The sequence below is a fragment of the Saimiri boliviensis genome, chromosome X, assembly GCF_048565385.1.
Source record: "Saimiri boliviensis isolate mSaiBol1 chromosome X, mSaiBol1.pri, whole genome shotgun sequence".
NCBI classification, from domain to species: Eukaryota; Metazoa; Chordata; class Mammalia; order Primates; family Cebidae; genus Saimiri; species Saimiri boliviensis.
Window position 1 is genome coordinate 131,986,353 of NC_133470.1, and position 21,422 is coordinate 132,007,774.

Sequence of the window (21,422 nt, forward strand, 5' to 3'; positions counted from 1 at the left end):
AGTGAGCTGTGATCACACCACTGCACTACAGCCTGGGCAACAGAGCAAGACCATGTCTCAAAAAAAAAAGAAAAAGAAAAAGAAAAAAAAAATCAGAAAGTTGGCAACTTCATTAGCATATTAAGTGATTATACTCTTCTCTTTCCTCCCTTCATTCAGACTCAGAAAAAGAGAGACTGAATCCTTTGATATGATCCTTGCTTTCCAGATTTTCAGTATTTGTCCAGACAGTTTCCTCCAAATTTCAAAAAGTTTTATTTTGAAAGAATGAGAGAAATAAAACAGAGAGGTATCAATTACCAAGAACAATGACACTGAAGAAAATACAGTTATAAGTACTCTTCCCACACACACCCCCCACCCATTTCCCCATCCCTGGCACAATAATATTAAACCACCAAAGCACATCTAACAAGGAAAAACAACAGTACGTAATGAAAAAGCAAATGTTTACACTGCTCAATCCAACTAACCCTTGTGAAATGTCCTTCCCCCAGCTAAACTCCACCCACTGGAATGATAAGGAAGTGTAGAGACAACTCTAGGGGTGACTTGGAACTCTGCTTACACTAGCAAACCTCAGTGAAGAATCAATAAGAGTAGTACATTTGTTTGGCAAGGAAACACTGAATACAGCTTCTTTGTCAAATTTTGGATGATTGCAAAGAACAGGTAGAGTTTGAGACTCGCAGACTTCTAACAAGACTGATCCTGTTCCCTCGACCCTAACAGTGGAGCAGCTGCCAAATCCTGGTTGGCTGCTGAGAATAGTGGAAGTGAGGCAACTTTGGGCTTAAGACAACCTGAAAAAGATGTCAGGAAACAAGTTTACTGCTTCAGTTTCAAACTGTGAGTAAAGGGGTTTAGTAGGTGGGGCTCAGAGAAAGGCAAGGTGAAACTTCCTCTATTATCACTTGAAGAATTAAACTATCAGTTTAACTGCATGCGTCCCTTGTTTTAATTAAACTCAATATGGACTATTTAAATTTTAAACAACTGTTGGAATAGAGCCTAATTAATTTTATATATGACTCGGTGTTTCAAATTGAATTTTTTTTTTCTCTAAAGTAGCAAGTTTAAGTTTTCAGCATCTGTGGATGCCCAGCCATGGGAATACATGACTTGTTTTATATCAGTATTCTCTTTATTGGAAATTTGTTTTATTCTGCCTTTGCTGGAATCAATCTATAAAGGGAAGGATGCCTGTGCAGGATTAGTTCAAGATCAGAGCCTGCTCTGCACATGCGTTTGTGCATGTGCACACACATACACACTGGTTAAATACATTTTCCCACACACAATCTCACAATCACATGCTTGCTGGAGTCCATCTCACAATTACACTTCAATAGTAGCCGTATACATGTACATGCAGCAAGATGTGAGAGTTGCCCCAGAGTGATTACAGGTGGTGCACAAATGTCAAGTGGGGAAGTCATTTTAGCATATAGATGTACACAAGCCAATAGGGTCATTAACTTGCAGTTTACATTTTTCCCTTTCCCCAAGATAAATAAATCGAATGAGAAACACACACTGACATCTTCCTGGTGTCGTAGACGCAACTGCCTGGAAGGTCCACTCTTTGCACTTCCACTTTCCTATGACACCTTCACTTTGCCCTGAGGGGCCTTCTCATATAAGGAGGGTTGCTCGTCAGCATTCCCTGGCAAGGGCTTCTTCTCAGAAGACCGGTCTTCAGGCTTTCGGGCAATCAGCAGGCGGCAGGTGAGCAGGATTCCAAATACAAGAGCATGGGCGTAGCGTTTGAGAGGATCACCGACCAGCTGGTGGAAGAAGAGCACAGCCAACACCAGCAAGAGTAGGAAGAAGTTGGCCACATCTTTGGGACGCCCGGGCACAAGGGTCATGACGATGCCACAGGCCACCTCAAGGGCACCAATGCTTTTTCGGAGGAGAATGGAATTTATCCCCATTTTCTTCAGTAGAGGGAGGGCTCGAACATAGCTCTTGTAAGCACGTTTCTAGAGTGGGAATATTATAAGGAAATTACTGCATTAACCATGATTTTAACATTAGAATGAAGAAAGCACAAGCAGAGTCCTCCTTTCCTACCTCCATTCCCCTTTCACACCAGCCACTGGTGTCCCATTATATATAATTTTTCATATCTTAATTTTATATAATTAAAATAAGAGGCCAGGCATGGTGGCTCATACCTATAATCCCAGCACTTTGGGAGGCCGAGGCAGGTAAATCACCTCGGGAGTTGGAGACAGCCTGGCCATCATGATGAAATGCTGTCTCTACTAAAAATACAAAAATTAGCCAGCCATGGTGCTGTCGCCTGTAATCACAGCTGCTCAGGAGGCTGAGGCACAAGAATCATTTGAACTGGGGAGGCGGAGGTTGCAGTGAGCCGAAATTACGCCACTGCACTGCAGCATGGGTGATAGAATGAGACTCCGTCTCAAAAAAATAAAATAAAATGAAAGAAAAAAAAAAAAAGCAGTCTTCTGGGATCCCTGTGATTTAAACCTTAGTAGCATCATTGCTATGGTCTGAATGTTTGTGTTCCCAACAAAACTCATATGTTGAAATCCTAACCCCCAAGATGATGGTATTAGTAGGTTTTGGGAGATGATTATGTCTGAGGGTGGAGTGTTCTTAAATGAGATGAATTCCTTTCTAAAAGAGGCCTCAGGCCGGGCGCAGTGGCTCAAGCCTGTAATCCCAGCACTTTGGGGTGCCAAGGCGGGTGAATCACGGGGTCAAGAGATCGAGACCATCCTGGTCAACATGGTGAAACCCCATCTCTACTGAAAATACAAACAACTAGCTGGGCGTGGTGGTGCGTGCCTGTAATCCCAGCTACTCAGGAGGCTGAGGCAGGAGAATTGCCTGAACCCAGGAGGCAGAGGTTGTGGTGAGCCGAGATCGCACCATTGCACTCCAGCCTCGGTAACAAGAGCTAAACTCCGTCTCATTTAAAAAAAAAAAAAAAAAAAAAAAAAAAAAGAGGCCTCAGAAAGCTGACTTGTCCCTTCTGCCATGTGAGGACACAGTTATAAGGTACTATCTGCCAGGCACGGTGAGGTGGCCCACGCCTGTAATCCTAGCACTTTGGGAGGCTGAGGTGGGTGGATCACCTGAGGTCAGGAGTTCGAGACCAGCCTGGCCATCATGGTGAAACTCCATATTTAAAAAAAAAAAAAAAAAGGCACTATCTATGAACAGAAAGTGGGCCCTCAATAGACATCAAACTGCTGTCATCTTGATCTTGAGCTCCACTGTGAGAACTAAATTTCTGTTGTTTATAAACTACCCAGTTTATGCTATTTTATTATAATAGTCTGAATGGACTAAGACAAGCACCAAAGGTAATAAGGCAAATAATTTGATTTTATAGTTTAAAAACATTTATGATTATAAATCATAAATAACATTAAGAATTTTTTTTAGCTGGGTGCGGTGGGTCACACCTGTAATCTCAGCGCTTTGGGAGGCTGAAGAGGGTGGATCACCTAAGGTCAGGAGGTCGAGAACATCCTGGTCAACATGGTCAAACCCCGTTTCTACTCAAAATAGAATAATTAGCTGGGTGTGGTGGGGCACGCCTGTAATCCCAGGTACTCGGGAGGCTGAGGCAGGAGAATCACTTGAACCTGGGAGGCAGAGGTTGCAGTGAGCCAAGATCGTGTCACTTCACTCCAGCCTGGGTGACAGAGCAAGGCTCTGTCTCAAAAAAAAAAAAAAAAAAAAAAAGAATTTTTTTTTAAATTTAGTAGGTCCATTAAAACTGGTACATGTTAGGCATATCCATATTTTCTAGTGCCTGCTTTGTCAAATCCCAGATGCATATGAATACCAAGCAAAATGAAACAAGGTAAGTTACAATATGGTAAAGCTTCACTAACTTGGACTTCCCTAATTTGGAATCTGTGATATTTCAGAAAAGAGGAAACTGGAGTTTATATTTGTAGAATCTATAAAAATGAATGTTTTTGCTAAGCAAATAGAAAAATGTATGCAAATGTCAGCCCTTTATATAGCTTTAAAATATAGTAAGACAAAATAATTCTCATTTCATTGAAATAAATCCCTAGACCTTTACAAGAAGCTACTTTGGCTAGCTTCATTCCTTAATTTTTATTTTATGTTATTTATTCATTTCCTTTTTTCAGACGGAGTCTCACTCTGTTGCCCAGGCTTGAGTGCAGTGATGGAATCTCAACTCACTACAATCTCCACCTCCCAGGTTCAAGCGATTTTTCTGCCTCAGCCTCTGGTGTAGCTGGGATTCAGGCACACATCACCACCGCCTGGTTAGTTTTTCATTTTTTGTATTTGTAGTTGAGATGGCCAGGCTGGTCTCGAATGCCTGATCTCAGGTGATCTGGCTGTCTTGGCCTCCCAAAGTGCTGGAATTACAGGTGTGAGCCATCGCATCCGGCCTCATTCCTTAATTTTGATTCAACAAATATTTATTGTACACCTATTATGGGTTATGTATCAATGATACAGAGCTAAATAAGATGGGTCACGGCCGGGCGCGGTGGCTCAAGCCTGTAATCCCAGCACTTTGGGAGGCTGAAGAGGGTGGATCACGAGGTCAAGAGATCGAGACCATCCTGCTCAACATGGTGAAACCCTGTCTCTACTAAAAATACAAAAAATTAGCTGGGCATGGTGGTGCATGCCTGTAATCTCAGCTACTCAGGAGGCTGAGGCAGGAGAATTGCCTGAACCCAGGAGGCGGAGGTTGCGGTGAGCCGAGATTGCGCCATTGCACTCCAGCCTGGGTAACAAGAGTGAAACTCCGTCTCAAAAAAAAAAAAAAGATAGGTCATGAAGCTTTCAGACTAGAAGGGGGAAACAGATATGTAAACACCATAAAGCAGCACAGTTCGTGGTACATAAATAGCGATCTGTATAAGATTACAAAGTAACAGAATTATATTGACCTTAGAATAATAGATCATTCCTATTTTTCACTATCCAGAATGACCTGTGCCTCATTTTGCGGTAAATTGATGAGATTTTATCAAGTGTTTTATTGGGTTGGCCCACTGCTTTGTTTTCATTGTGTTTCCATTCATTCATTCAATGTTTACTTTTCTGGCTGGGTGCGATGGCTCACACCTATAATCCCAGCATTTTGGGAGTCCAAGGCGGGCAGATCACAAAGTCAGGAGATCAAGACTATCCTGGCCAACATGGTGAAACCCCATCTCTACTAAAATACAAAAAATTAGCCAGGCAGGGGAATTGCTTGAACCTGGGAGGCAGAGGTTGCAGTGAGCCAAGACCTTGCCACTGCACTCCAGCCTGGTGACAGAGCGAGACTCAATCTCAAAAAAAAAAAAAAGTTTCTTTTCTTTCTTTTTTTTCTTTCCAGGAGGTACTCTCATCTGAATTCAATATTTATTAAGTGCCTCCTTGTGCTAGGCACTGTACTGGGTACTCTGGATATAGATGTGTATTATTCAAAGGTCCTGTCTTCCTGAAGTTTGAGGTTTATAAGGGGAAAAGCAGATATGTAAATACACAAGTGCAATAAAGTGTTTTAAGTGCCAGTTATAATTACATAGTAGAAACAGTATAGGTACACCCGAGGGAGTGGTCAAATCTCCCTAGATGGTGACAGAAAACTTGGAATGGAATCTTAAAGTAGAGCAGGTGTTTGCAAGATAAAAAAAAAAAAAAAAAAAAAAAAAGGAAAGGGCACTGTAGGCAGAGGAAGCTGGATGAGCAAAGACACTGACACACCAAATACGGCCAAATACCACTTCAGTTCAGCATAGGGTGACGGAGGGAAGAGAGGGAGGTGAGACATGAAATAGGAGAGATAAATATGAATTAGATCATGGAGAGCAATATCTGTTCTGAGTGGAGCTGGGCTTTGTTTTATAAGCCAAGAGGAACTTTTAAAGAAGTTCCCTCTGGAAATAGTCTGGGCAGAGTGGCTCACACCTGTAATCCCAACACTTTGGGAGGTCAAGGCAGGAGGATGGATCAAGCCCAGGAATGCAAACCAACCTAAATAAGATAGTGAGACCCTCTCTCTACAAAAGTTTTTTTAAAATTTTGCTGGGCGTGGTGGTGCATGGCTTCAGTGCCAGCTATTCGGGAGGCTGAGATAGGAGGTTTGCCTGAGCCCAGCAGTTCAAAGCTTCAGCGAGTTGTTCGAGGCTTTGGTGAGCTGTGATTGTGCCATTGCACTCCAGCCTAGGTGGCAGACCAAGACCCTATCTGGGAAAAAAAAAAAATGAAAGGAGAAAAGATGGTCCCTCTGGAAATACTGTGGAGGATGAATTGGGGGAAGTGTGCCTAGAAACAAAGAGATCAGGTAAGAGATGTGGACTGGCATAATGACAATCAGGATCATGGGAAGGGGACAGAGTCGAAGAATGCTTTGAAAGCAAAATCTGGGGGCTGGGCGCGGTGGCTCACGCCTGTAATCCTAGCACTTTGGGAGGCCAAGGTGGGTGGGTCACCTGAGGGCAGGAGTTCAAGACCAGCCTGGCCGTAATGGTGAAACCCCATCCTATAAAAAAAAAGAAAAAAAGAAAAAAGAAAGCAAAATCTGGGCAGGGCGCAGTGACTCACGCCTGTAATCCCAGCACTTTGGGAGACCAAGGTGGGTGGATCACAAGGTCAGGAGTTCAAGACCAGCCTGATCAAGATGGTGAAACCCCCGTCTCTACTGAAAATACAAAAATTATCCCGGCATGGTGGTGGGTGCCAATAATCCCAGGTATTCAGGAGGCTGAGGCACAGAATTGCTTGAACCCGGGAGGCAGAGTTTGCAGCGAGCCGAGATCATACCACTGCACTCCAGCCTGGGCAACAGAGTGAGACTCTGTCTAAAAAAAAAAAAAAAAAAAAAAAAAAAAGAAGAAGAAGAAGAAGAAAAAGAAAGAAAGAAAAATCTGGCTGGCTGGTGGCTCATGCCTGTAATCTCAGCACTTTGGGAGGCTGAGGTGGATGGATCACGAGGTCAGGAGTTCCAGACCAGCCTGGCCAACATGGTGAAACCCCATCTCTACTAAAAAAATATAATAATTAGCCAGGCGTGGTGGCCCACGCCTGTAATCCCAGCTCCTAGGGAGGCTGAGGCAGGAGAATCGCCTGAACCCAGGAGGCAGAGGTTTCAGTGAACCAATATCACGTCACTGCACTCCAGCCTGGGCAACAGAGCAAGACTCCATCTCAATTTAAAAAAAAAAAAGCAAAATCAAAATCTACAGAATTTGGTGTCTCATTGGATGTGAGCACTGAGGGAAAGGGAAGAGTCAAGAATGATTCTCAGTTCTCTGGCTTGGGTGCTGGAGAGATAAATAGGTGTTACTGTTCTCCAAGTATGGATGCATATCAGATATAAGACGAACAGAATGGAGGGAGGGGTGGTCAGGGATCAGGAAAGAATGAGGAAGTCAGTTTGGGGTTTTTTAGTATTTCTAAGACATCCAAGTGGAAAGGACGGGTAAGGCAGCTCAGTAAGAGAAGTCTGGATTAAAGATAGAGAATGGATAGTCATTATCATGCCCAGGGAGGGTATATACAATGGGAAAAAACGCATGACAGACATTTAAGAAATGGGAAGAGAGGCCGGGCGCAGTGGCTCATGCCTGTAATCCCAGCATTTTGGCAGGCTGAAGCAGGCAGATCAGTTGAGGGCAGGAGTTTCGAGAGCAGCCTGGCCAACATGGCGAAACCCTGTCTCTACTAAAAAAAAAAAAAAAAAAAAAATAGTCAAGCCAGGCGCGGTGACTCATACCTGTAATCCTAGCTCTTTGGGAGGCCAAGGCGGGCGGATCACAAGGTCAAGAGATCGAGACCATCCTGGCCAACATGGTGAAACCCCGTCTCTACTAAAAATACAAAAATCGGGCCGGGCACGGTGGCTCAAGCCTGTAATCCCAGCACTTTGGGAGGCCGAGGTGGGTGGATCACAAGGTCAAGAGATCGAGACCATCCTGGTCAACATGGTGAAACCCCGTCTCTACTAAAAATACAAAAAATTAGCTGGACATGGTGGCACATGCCTGTACTCCCAGCTACTTGGGAGGCTGAGGCAGAATTGCTTTATCCCAGGAGGTGGACATTGCAGTGAGCCGAGATCGCACCACTGCACTCCAGCCCGGTGACAGAGCGAGACTCGGTCTCCAAAAAAAAAAAAAAAAAAAGGAATAGTCAAAAGTAAAAGTGCCAAATGCTAGACAAGTGTAAGAATAAGGCAGAGTCATGGCACCAAAAAATAAAAAAATAAAGAATCAGGCAGAAAGCCAACTTGACCTTTCAGAAGCATCTGGCACTTAAAATAGTATTCACACACTGTAGATTTGGAACAAATGCTAACAAGCAAATGTATCTTTACTTAATTGATTAATTATCGTGAGTGGCCTAAGATAATCACCTATGAGGACTCTTAAAAGACTAATGGGTAGTGGCTCACGCCTGTAATCCCAGCGCTTTGGGAGGCTAAGGTGGGCAGATCACGAAGTCAGGAGGCCGAGACCAGCCTGGCCAATGTGGTGAAACCTGGTCTCTACTAAAAATACAAAAAATTAGCCGGGTGTGGTGGTACATGCCTGTAATCCCAGCTCCTAGGGAGGCTGAGGAAGGAGAATCACCTGAACCCAGGAGGCAGAGGTTGCAGTGAGCCAAGACAACGCCACTGCACTCCAGCCTGGGCAACAGAAACTCCATCTCAGGGAAAAAAAAAAAAAAAGACTAATGGTAGGCAGGGCTTGGTGGCTCACAACTGTAATCCTGGTACTTTGGGAGGCCAAAGCGGGTAGATCATGAAGTCAGGAGTTCAAGACCAACCTGGCCAAAATAATGAAAGCCCATCTGTACTAGAAATACAAAAATATTAGCTGGGCATAGTGGCAAGGCACCTGTAATCTCAGCTACTCGGGAGTCCGAGGCAGAGAATTGCTTTAACTTGGGAGGCAGAGGTTGCGGTGAGCCAAGATCGCACCACTGCACTCCAGCCTGGGGAACAGAGATTCCATCTCAAAAAAAAAAAAAAAGACTAAAAGTTTAGAAAAAAAAAGCATGGTTTACATGCAAACAGACTGGCATCAAATCCCAGCTCTACCACTTTCCAGTCTTTTTTTTTTTTTTTTTATGGGCTGTCATTGTGTCACTCAGGCCGGAGTGCTAAGTAAGTGGTAAGATCAGAGCTCACTGCAGTCTCGACTTCTGGGGCTCAAAAGCAATTCTCCCAGCTTGCCTCAGCCTCATATGTTGCTGGGACTGCAGGGCATGCACCACCACGCCTGGCTAAATTTATTTTATTTATTTATTTATTTTATGTTTTTTTTAGAGACAGCGCCTAGCTATATGGCCTGCCTCAACTTTCCAAAGTGCTCCCCCCACTTTCTAGTTGGGTGTCTCTGAGCAAATTATTTGAAAGTTCCTGAACAAGCCTGGGCTAAGGTAAAGTCAGCAAGGCTACTTACCTCGGGTGGAAAACTTAAGATGGCACCAAAAACACTCATTAATCAAGGTAAATAATACCCATGATTAACAAAATATCAAACTTTTAAATAAAGGTCGGCTCCAACTCTGCATTTGCACGACCCTGCTTCACTTACTTCTCCCTAAACCTGCCTTGGCAGAGACTGTCCTTATTTAAAAGTCCACCTCGCCCTCATCCCTACCCTGTTCCTGAGCCTATATGGGAATACAAAGTGTTAGTCATTCTTCCTCTCTCTGCCTGTCTTAGATTAAATCAAGGATTTTTCAGAGAGAAATTAGGAGAGAGGTTGACAAGGAGGGAGAGTAAAACCTTGGGGTGAAAGGAGCCAGACCCACGTGAGGCAGAGCTGAGCTGAGGTTTAGGGTACTTGGTGATGGTGAGAAGTCCACCCTTTCCTCTCATTAACCTCAGTACATGCCACCTGCCTTATCCTTCTCTCTCTGCACTCTGGTGATGGTAGCAGGGGGACATTGTGGGAAAATATGTAGACCCAAGAGGCTTCCTTAACACTTTTTTTTTTTTTTTTTTTTTTGAGGCAGAGTCTCACTGCGTCACCCAGAGACGGGGTTTCGCCATGTTGGCCAGGCTGGTCTTGAACTCCTGACTTCAGGTGATCCATCCACCTCGAACTCCCAAAGTGTTAGGATTACAGGAGTCAGCCACTGCACCTGGCCTCTTAACACTTTTGAGATGGGGTCTTGCTATCACCCAGGCGGGAGTGCAGTGGCACCATCAGGGCTCACTGCAGCCTCGACCTCCCAGCCTTAAGTGATCCTCCCACCTCAGCCTCCCGAGTAGCTGGGCCTACAGGCTTGTGCCACCATGCCCGGCTAATATCTTTTAACATTTTTAGTAGAGGCTGCGTCTCATTATTTTGCCTAGGCTTGTATCAAACTCCTGGGCTCAAGTGATCCTCCTGCCTCAGCCTCCCAAAGTGTTGGGATTACAGATGAAAGCCACTGGATAAGTAAGGGCCATTTCTAACTAGCAACACAAAGGTTCTCAAGAGGCAATTCCTATATCCTAAGTGTAAACTTCTGACGTGATTAACACAGGAGGCAAAATGAGTTTCTTTTCTTTTCTTTTTTGAGCTGGAGTGCAGTGGTGTGATCTCAGCTCAGTGCAACCTCTGCCTCCCGGGTTCAAGTGATTCTTCTGCCTCAGCTTCCTGAGTAGCTGGGACTACAGGCATGTGCCACCACACCTGGCTAAATTTTGAATTTTTAGTAGAGACGAGGGTTTCATCATAGTGGCCAGGTTGGTCTCGAACTCCTGACCTCACGATCTGCTGCCTCAGCCTCCCAAAATCCTGTGCTGGTATTAAAGGCGTAAACCACCACGCCTGGCTCAGGATGAGTTTTGTTTTTTTTTTGTTTTTTGTTTTTTTCTTCTTGCTCCATTGTCCAGGCTGGAGTGCAGTGGCACAATCTCTGCTCACTGCAACCTCCGCCTCCCGAGTTCAAGAAATTATTCTCTCTTAGACTACCAAGTAGCTGGGACTACAGGCGCCTGCCACCATGCCTGGCTAATTTTTTGTATTTTTAGTAGAGATGGGATTTCATGTCCTTGGTCAGGCTGGTCTCGAACTCCTGACTTCAGGTGATCCACCCACCTCAGCCTCCCAAAATACTGGGATACAGGCATGAGCCACCACGCCGGCCACAGGATGAGTTTCTTATAGTCAGTTTGGAGCCAAGATTTCCAGATGCTTGTTGAGTGGCTTCTGGAAACACTCCTTTTTTGAATAGGGCTGAACCACCCATCATTCAGGAATCGATTCTTATCTATACTATAGTGCAATCTGTAGCCTGGGGCCAAATTCCAGGTCTTTAAATCAAGTTCCTATAACTTCAGTAATCTTTTTTCTCTCCATTTAGTAAAACTGCATATTACTTTTTTTTTTTTTTGAGACGGAGTTTCGCTCTCGTTACCCAGGCTGGAGTGCAATGGCGCGATCTCGGCTCACCGCAACCTCCGCCTCCCGGGCTCAGGCAATTCTCCTGCCTCAGCCTCCTGCATATTACATTTTTAGTTGTTTAGCTAACCTCTTAAACTGCAGCTGTGGATATTTTATGCAGCTGTTGCCTCTTTCTTTCCTCCTTTTCTCAAGAGAAAACTGCATGTGGATAAGCCATTTTACCAAATGTGTCATTGAAAGCTGAGTAGCTACAGACAGGATTTATTCCCTAGGACTCCAAAGAGGGAATGTTTAGTTTATTGGAGATGAGACTAAGCTTGGATGGGTCTTGACATCATAGGAAACCATCTATCTTTCTCCTGTGCAGTAGGATAGAGACATCAAAAGAATCCTGTTATTGTCAGCCCCTCATTATGCTTGGTCCAGGCCACCTCAAGTTTAACAATAGAAGGGTCACATGTGTTGAGTCTATAGTAACTAGGTCTCTAAAGACTTTAATTGTACGGATAGTAAGAATAAAGAGAGTTGGCCGGGCGCGGTGGCTCAAGTCTGTAATCCCAGCACTTTGGGAGGCCGAGGTGGGTGGATCACGAGGTCAAGAAATCGAGACCATCCTGGTCAACATGGTGAAACCCCGTCTCTACTAAAAATACAAAAAAGTAGCTGGGCATGGTGGCGCGTGCCTGTAATCCCAGCTACTCAGGAGGCTGAGGCAGGAGAATTGCCTGAACCCAGGAGGCGGAGGTTGCGGTGAGCCGAGATCGCGCCATTGCACTCCAGCCTGGGTAACAAGAGCGAAACTCCGTCTCAAAAACAAACAAACAACAAAAAAAACAAAACAAACAAACAAAAAAGAATAAAGAGAGTTGACAGATTCACTTTCTTAAAAGGCTCTTGCAAATCACTTTGTTAGGTCTGTGTTCTTTCCACTGCAATAACCCAGGCTCCAAAACCATAGTTTCCTTATAGGAGGGGGGGAAAAAAAAACCAGGAAAAAGACGGGTTTAGTTATATGTTTCAAATTCCTGTAATCAAAGGCAATCATGTAGCAATATCCTTGGGACTGGGATTCTTAAGCTGAATTCCAATTTTAGTTTTGCTACTAACTAAACTGCTTGGAGAAAATTACTAAGTATTTTATTACCTCAGTTTCTCTCAGATTCAGTAAATCAAATGAGCATTTTAAAGATTTAGTCAAATAATCAAAGCGTCATAGCATCAGCACACACACATTTGATCATTAACGAACTACATAATTAGGCTGGGTACAGTGGCTCACGCCTATAACCCCAGCACTTTGGAAGGCCATGGCGGGTGGATCATCTGAGGTCAGGAGTTCGAGACTAGCCTGGACAACATGGCAAAACTCCATTGCTACTAAAAATACAAAAATTAGCGAAGCGTGGTGGCACACGTCTGTAGTCCCAGCTACTCAGGAGGCTGAGGCAGGAGAATCACTTGAACCCAGGAGGCAGAAGTTGAGGTGATCTGAGACCATGCCACTTCACTCCAGCCTGGGCAACAGAGCCAGACGCTGTCACACACACACACACAAATGAACCACACAATTAGAAATCCATATGTTTGCAAGCGACAGTAATTATTTTAATGATAACAAAATCATTGATGAATCAAGCAAGTCCATTCTTATGGTATGAGGACGTTATGATTCAGACATGAGTCAAAAGCATATGGAGTCTTTTTATTTTAAAAATTTATTACTTTTTCTTTTTTTGAGATGGAGTCTTGCTCAGTCGCCCAGGCTGGAGTGCAGTGGCACAATCTTGACTCACTGCAGCCTCTGCCTCCCAGGTTCAAGCAATTCTCCTGCCTCATCCTCCCGAACAGCTGGGACTACAGGCGCCTGCCACCACGCCTGGCTAATTTTTATATTTTTAGTAGAGACGGGGTTTCACCATGTTGGCCAGGCTGGTCTAGAACTCCTGGCCTCAGGTGATCCACCCACCTCAGCCTCCCAAAGTGCTGGGATTATAAACGTGAGCGATTGAGCCCAGCCAAAGCCTTTCTTTAGTCATATATATATATATATATATATATATATATATATATATATATTCGTTTTTGTCATTTATCCTTCACCACACACCAGGATTCATGATCTCATATTAATGACATTAAACTTGAACAGCTCAAAACTGTCAAATGATATTAATCTTTGATTACAATTAATAACCAGCCCAAGCCAGCTAACAGGACAAAATACAAAATGAGAACACAGGGCAAGTAGTGTCCACTTCAGTTCACTCATGATTACAATTAATAACCAGCCTAAGCCAGCTAACAAGACAAAATACAAAATGAGAACACAGGGAAAGTGGTATCCACTTCAGTTCACTCATGTCAATTAGTAAAAGGAAAAGATAAATTGGCTAATATACTGTAGAATTCCGTTTATATAAAGTTCAAAATCAGGTACAATTGACTTATGTTGTTAGAAGTCAGGATAGTGATTACCCTTGAGGTGGGTAGCAACTGGAAGGGGCCCTGAGGAAGGTTTCTGGGGTGCTAGTCATGTGCTGTTTCTCTCTCTCTCTCTCTCTCTCTCTCTCTCTGTCATTTATTTCTTTATTTGAGACAGAGTCTCGCTCTGTTGCCCAGGCTGCAGTGCAGTGGTGCAAGCTCGGCTCACTGCAACCTCTGCCTCCCGGGTTCAAGCAATTCCCCAGCTTCAGTCTCCCAAGTAGCTGGGATTACAGGCACCCACCACTAAGCCCGGCTAATTTTTGTATTTTTAGTAGAGACGGAGTTTCGCCATGTTGCCCAGGCTGGTCTTGAAATCCTGACCTCAGGTGATCCACCTGTCTCGGCCTCCCAAAATGCTGGGATTACAGGCGTGAGCCACAGTGTCTAGCAATGTGCTTTTTCTTAATATGGGTGTTGTACACGAGAATGTTCTGAAAATTCCTTGAGCTGCATACTTATGCTATGTGCATGTTTCAGTATATATGTTATACTTCAATAAGATTTACAAGGAAAAAAACTATATGAAAGCCGAAGAAAGCACTGATAAAAATATATTTTGGCAAAAAATCTCAGCCTGGTTGCTATCTTAAACCATAAAGCCTACATAAGTGCTGCAAAATGTACTGACTCATGCGTGATTTTTCTGAGTCCCTGTAAGAAATAAAGCCCATGTGAATCATAGATCATTGTTTAAATGTAATAAAAAGCCATTACATATTTAATTGCCAAATAGCCACATGAATGATAAACACCTTTTAAGCAATTCTACTTTCCACTGTCATATAGTGCCCACCTAAAGAGGAAGCTGGCAAGCCTAATTGTACCAGTTAAAGTGGACCCTTCCCAGATTGCATCGTAGGGCAACCAGAAGACGGACTCCTACTGTCAGTCAAAGAGCTGTCTGAAACAAACTCAGCTGTTGTCCATACTGAGAGGCTACAAGCTCCCCAACATAAGCTCTAATATGTAGTTTAGCTTGTGATGGCAGGCTGTGTGAACTAAGCAAAGCTGCTTCACATCTCAGGGTCTCAGTTTCCTCTGCATATAAACATAGTGTACCACCTCAGAGAGTAGTCTAAGCATCAGTAAATTACTATCTTATTACCTAGTTGGAAAGCAAGTAATAGCAGCAATTGGAAGCTTAAAAGATTACCTATGGACAGACATTAAATAAACTGCCCAAATATATTGGGAGTGTTTTCTCAGGATTACATAAACAGGAGGGCATTTAACTACATATAAACAAATAAATCAAATCAACAAACCTTTACTATGAGGGGATACAAAGAATCAGCGACTTGCCCAGTCATCCTCAGGACTAAAATCTCTTGCCTTTATTTTGAGCAGGATTTTGGTGTTTTCTTACCTTTTCATATGTGGACCCTTGTACTTATAGGATGAAGCCACCACTACAAAAAGCTGAACACCAAATTTAAAGCAAACCAACTATTTATGTGTTCCCAGTCACTGCATCCCAGCACTTTTAAGGGCTGTCTCCCAATTTTAAGTGGACTAATAAAGGCATTTAGTTAAGGGAGTGGCCAGTTGTGTTGAATTCACGTGGGATTTAGAGTACTCTATAATGATACTTGCTAAATCTGGAGGAGGTATGGGACAACACATGCCAAATGGGCTATTCAGAGATGCATCTGGAAGTTCTGCATGAGATCCACTGTACATTACACAGTGGCAAGTGTGCATTTTTCAATATTAGCTGATGGCATACAGGTCTGTCCACAGGGCACATAAAAATAGCATCTTGTTCTTCTAAATGCTTGATTTCAGGCCGGGGGTGGTGGCTCATGCCTGTAAACCTAGCACTTTGGGAGGCTCAGGTGGATGGATCACCTGAGGTCAGGAGTTCAAGACCAGCCTGACCAACATGGTGAAACCCTATCTCTACTAAAAATATACAAATTAGCCAGGCGTGGTTGCGGGCACCTGTAATCCCAGCTACTCCGGAGGCTGAGACAGGAGAATTGCTTGAACCTGGGAGACAGAGGTTTCACTGAGCTGAGATCGCACCATTGCACTCCAGCCTGGGCAACAAGAACGAAACGCCATCTCAAAAATAAATAAATAAATAAATAAATAAATGCTTGATTTCAATCCCTTAAACTGGCTATTTAAATCAGGTAGGAAACCACTGCATAAAACAGAATCGCTTATCATAATCACCTCACCCAAAGCATTTTTCAAACACATACTGTACCAGACACTTTTATACATAATCTCATTTAATATTTACAGCCTTCTAAGGTAGGCATTCTTTTTTTCTTCTTCTTAGGATGGTTGTTTCTTAAGTGGCAGGCATTCTTATCCCCATTTTGTGAACAAAGAAACTGAGACACCAAGTGTAGCAGGACTTGAACCCAAGCCTGTGAGACTGCAAAGCCTGCACTCTTTCCACTAATCCTTCCTGACTTCTCCAGTAGAAGTAGGAGAAAAGTTCACAGTTATTTGTTTTTTAGCAATGATTCTCCATGGAGAAGATAACACCTAAGAATGACACAAATGATTTTAAAACAAGAAAAAAAAAATAGTTGGCAGAAAAGCAGAAAAAAAGAGAGAGAGAAAGGAAAAGAGAAACCAAATCAAATAAAAACTCTAAAATTTAAAATACTGATTTTTGAAGTAAAACAACACATACAATATGGATTTGGCAGTTAAACTGGTACAATAAAAGGAGGAAGAATGTACCAGATATTCTCAAGAATCAGTTGTCCATTCTGGCATCCATAAAAACCCAACAGTTTTAATCATTAATGATCTTTCTATTGGGAGTATTGAGCCACGGACTTGGTTTCCCATCTCTGCTCCAACAACAGCTTGCCTTCCTGGCCTTGGATATGTCATTAAACTTGTTCTGCTTCAGTTTATCCATCAGTATAATATAAGCAACTAATACATGAAATATACCTCACAGAGATGTTCTAAAGAACAAATAATCTTAAAACGACAACAGCAGCAACAACGCTTTGAGATCTTGTAAGAAATGCCACTTCAGTCAATACATGACTAACCTCCTCAATGCAGAGGAATTACTCCTTAATGGAAAACAGAAAATCCCAGATAATCATCACAACTGATCTAGGGGTTCTGGGAGACTCTCCCTCTGAGAGAGAAGGGCTTCTTAGAGAGCCCCTCTAAGAAGCAAGACATGTTCCTGAACTGCATAATCAAGAGCCAACCAGAGAAATCTGAAGGGTGTTAACAAGCCAAGGCAATGCTACAATGACTCATTCATTCACCCATCCACTCCACAAATATATATTGAGTACCTTCTCTGTACTAGAACTGAATTTCCCTCCATTTCCTATGGGAATGAGAATAAAACTGGGCCAAGCCCAGGCACTATGCAGTAGGCTCTATGCCAGAGAGCAGTCTCCAGGCTATGGCCTGATGCTCGATGCAGGAGGGGACCCTGAAAAAGGGCAGTCTGAAAACCCTCCTCAAACTACTGTGACTTCTACTTCTCAGTTAGATACAATCTTTCCATTCCCTCTAGATGCCCCTAGCACAGAAGTGCAGAAGTGTGCATACACACCCACACGCAATGGTTCTATATTGCTGTGTTACATTATATCTATTTAAATACGTTCCTATGTGTGATATGAAATCTTCGTATTTGTTTCTTCGGCTTTCATTAGGCTGCGCTAGGCAGCTCCATTTCTAGGAAGAAACATACTGTAAACCCAATTGTGGCTGGTCCTCGTGAGCTCCTGCCAAGCTGGTAGGAAGCTTCCCGGTGACTCCATCTTAGTCGGATTGCCTGCAGAGCCTAACACTGTACTTAGGGTGCAGCTTGGGGTGCCTCTGAAGCAGCTGACTAGGGTCTGGAGGGCAGGGAATATACTGAAGAAAGGTAGTGTGTCCCTAAGGCTAGGGAAAGCTTACAAATACCTATGGTGCACACACGCAAATATATAAATGTATATACATATGAAAAGTAAAGCAAGACCATATTCATTTAGTCATAATCTAACACCAAACTACTACCACCAAGACAGTGGCCTTTCCCCTCCACCCTGTCGCTCTTTCCCAACCTCTTCAAGCCATTTGGTGGCTTCTGCTACCCCACCCCGCCCCTCTTCTCCCAGGGCATGCTGCCTCGGGTACTCATTTTGACCTGATTTCGATTCCATCTGGTCAAACACGCTGGGAGGAGGGGAAGGGAGAAGGCGAAGCATGTAAAGATTTGCCACTGGGGCTAGAACTAAGCCCTCACTCCTAGCCACCCTCCCCCACCCTAGGGGGATCCTGTGGTGAGGAAGAAATGGAAAGCTCCAGCTTAAACCCTGAGACAGAAGCCAGAGCTGCCTGCAAACATTTTCTGAGCATCTATTAATATAATTTGCCAGTCTCCATGCATTTGCAGCTCACGTGAAGGGGCCCTGGGAAGCGCTGCAGTGGGTTCAGGAGAGCTATGAATTCCTCGCAATGTGTGAGGCTGTTCCTCCCTGCCTCAGCCCTTCTCTTCCTCCCCTGAGCTCCTTTCTCTCTTGACCTTGAGAGCCCATTAATGTGCTCCCTCCCATTACTGACAGTCTAGCAAAGGCGACGAGAAGCAGGGTCCCTTCAGCTGGGGTGGGGAAAAGAAGAGGCAAAGTGACACGGGGAGATGGGAGAGACCTGAAAGTGCTGGAAACATTCCCTGCCGTCTCCTAGTACTCCACGGCAGAAGAGCAAGTCCTCATCACGCCCAACTGGGGAAAGCAGCCCAGCCCCCAGGTTGCAGCGGAGATGTTTTGGCCAGTCACCTTTGGTGATTCCAACTCTGCAGAGGGGAAAACCTGCAGAGGGCCCGGTTCTGGACATCCACAGAAAGGAAGGTGGGGATTACGGACTGTTTTGCAGGAGAGAAAAAGCAGACTTTGCCGATTTCGTAATTACCCTACACACAAAAAAGATACAACAAAACACCTAGCTCTCCCTTGAGAGAAGGGGAAGAAGCAAGAGCTTAGTGACCTTTATTTGGGTGAAGAATGCTTTGTCTCAAGGATGCAGATACATAGCCAGGTGGCTGGAGGAATACTATCAGCTGTCTGCCTGGGATGAGGAATACCAGCCGGCCCCTACAAATTGCTTCTTTTCGTAGCCCATTTTTCCCAGCTCTGTCCCTCTTTGTTCTGCTCTAAAATAAATAAACTCTCCGCTTGCTAAACTCTTAGCTCACAGGGAGGGAATCAGACTTGTAGACTGGTTGCCTGGACTTTGGGTGCGTGCTGCAAGGAGGGAAGGATTCCTGCCAGTGACAGGTGCTATGCAGGTCTCAGCCTTCTGGTTTACTTGGGGTGGGGGGTATTCGCTGGGCAACCCCTCCCCCAACTGGCATTCAGTGGCTCCAGAGCAGCATAGCCCACAAAAGAAATCGCTCTTGCCCAGCTGCTCCTCCCGAGCTGCAAAGTTGTTGAGAAGGGAGGGTCCAGGTGGGGATAGGGGCTGAGGGGATGGGACCAGAGACAGGAAAAAGGAAAAAGGGCAGGGGGTCCTCGCAATCCCATGGGAGTGCACTCCTCATCGCCCGTTTGCTTTACTTACCATCTCACTGTAGGCATCCTTGCTGAGTCTGGGGGTCAACTTGATAGTCCCCATGAAAACAAAGAAGAGTCCCAGGGCCACTGAGAGGGCCACAATAGTTATGGTTCTGGGGGATGCCATGGGGTCACCCAGGCAGGTCCCAACTAATCCTTCTGATTTGCACACCCGCTCTGTCCAAGGCGCAGGCAGTTAGCACAGGGAGAGCTGGGGGGACGCTGCGGAGGCAGCAGGCAGCTAGAATGACAAAGGGAGAGGAGGGAGCTCGAGAGAAAAATTGAGAGACCGAGATTCAACCACTCTCACTACAACAATCGCTGGGTCCTAATGCCCTACGTGTGCTCACAGGCCAAAAGGACAGTCTCGAACTTAAATGAAGCCCTAAACTAAAGACGGAAACTTCAAATCTTAAATGAGGAGAAGGTAGGCTATATATTAGTTCAGTCACCAAGTGACCCCAGGAATGAGGAATTAGGGAAGACAGCCTTTGCTGCCGCCTTCCCATAGGGCTCACTTTTCATCTCCCCCTCCCACTTATCCTCCAGTTTTTCACTCCCTTTTTCCATCCCTTCCTTTCTGTCCCCCTTTCCTTTCCCTAAATCAAAATATGAGTCCTCAGAGAGTTGTTTGTGAAGTTGGTAACACTCAAGGATAAAACTGGAACGTTGTCACTCTTCAACGCTGCCAAAGAGGGCTTTCTTTTTCTTTTCCTCAAAGAAGAGAATGACTCTTTATTTCCTTTTTTTTCTTTTTTTCTTTTTTTTGAGATGGAGTGCCACCCTCTCACCCAGGCTGGAGTGCAATGGCATGATCTTGACTCACTACAATGTCTGCCTCCCGGGTTCAAGCGGTTCTCCTGCCTCAACCTCCCAAGTAGCTGGGTTTACAGGCATCCAGCACCATGCACAGATAATTTTTTGTATCTTTAGTAGAGATGGGGTTTCATTATGTTGGCCAGGCTGGTCTCGAACTCCTGACCTCATGATCCACCCACCTCTGTCTCCCAAAGTGCTGGGATTACAGATGTGAGCCACCGGTGCCCAGCCCAACTCTCTCTTTAATGACTCCCATAGCCAGTGATTAACTCCAGTTTTAAATTTGGCATTCAAGGCCCTCCACGTTTTGACCTCTGTCTCTCTTTGGAGATTTAGTTTTCAATAGCTCCCACTGCCACATGCCACTCCTCCTCTCTCCCCGCATGGCCCCACACAACTTAAGCCTTTCCACCTCCTCTACCTTTAACTCCCTAACCTCCTCCATAAGGCCTTTCCTGATCCATTCGCAGTTAGATATGATTTTCCCCTCCTCCAATTTTCTGTAACAATAACCAATATTTGTTGGCTGTTTACTAGATGATGGACACTGCCCTCTACTTTTATTAACTCATTTAATCTTTACAGCAACACTATGGACTATATATGAGTCCCCATGCTATAAATGGGGACATTGAGGTACAGGGAAGGTAAGTAACTTGCCCGAGAGTATGAAAAGCCAGGACTCAGACCTAGGCAATTCACTTCTAGAGCCCAGGCTCTTAACAATTGTTCTACTGCCTTTCTTGTAATATTTTGCAATGTTGTGTCACACTTCAAGTTGTTTAGCACTCTAAGTGCGTGCACGCGCGCGTGCGCGTGCGCGCATACACACACACACACACGAGTTTAGTTTTGTTTAAAGACAAGGTCTCACTCAAGTGATCCTTCACCTCAGCCTCAGAGTAGCCGGGATCACAGGCACATGCCACCATGCTTGGCTAATTTTTTTATTTTTTGTGGAGACAGAGCCCGTGATGTTGTCCAGGCTGATCCCTAACTCCTGGATTCAAGGGATCCTTCCACCTTGGCCTCCCAAAATGTTGAGATTACAGGCATAAGCCACAGAGTCCAGCCCTACACATTTCTTTTTTTTTTTTTTTTTGAGACCACAGAGTCTTCCTCTGCAGCCTCGACCTCGTGGGCTCAAATGGTCTTCCCACCTCAGCCTCTCAAGTAGCTGGGACTACAGGCACGTGTCACCACATCCTTTTTATTT

The 21,422-nt window shown here is 44.5% G+C and overlaps 1 protein-coding gene across 1 annotated transcript; it reads right to left on the reverse strand.

Annotated features, from left to right (window-relative positions):
• Positions 1–231: 231 nt before the first annotated feature.
• Positions 232–19,652, reverse strand: TMEM35A (transmembrane protein 35A). Its single transcript, XM_003940132.3, has 2 exons — positions 19,395–19,652; positions 232–1,985 (listed from the first exon to the last, which is right to left on the reverse strand). Exons 1-2 carry the CDS (start codon positions 19,512–19,514, stop codon positions 1,602–1,604), a joined length of 504 nt encoding a protein of 167 aa, XP_003940181.1. The 5' UTR covers positions 19,515–19,652; the 3' UTR covers positions 232–1,601.
• Positions 19,653–21,422: the final 1,770 nt, after the last annotated feature.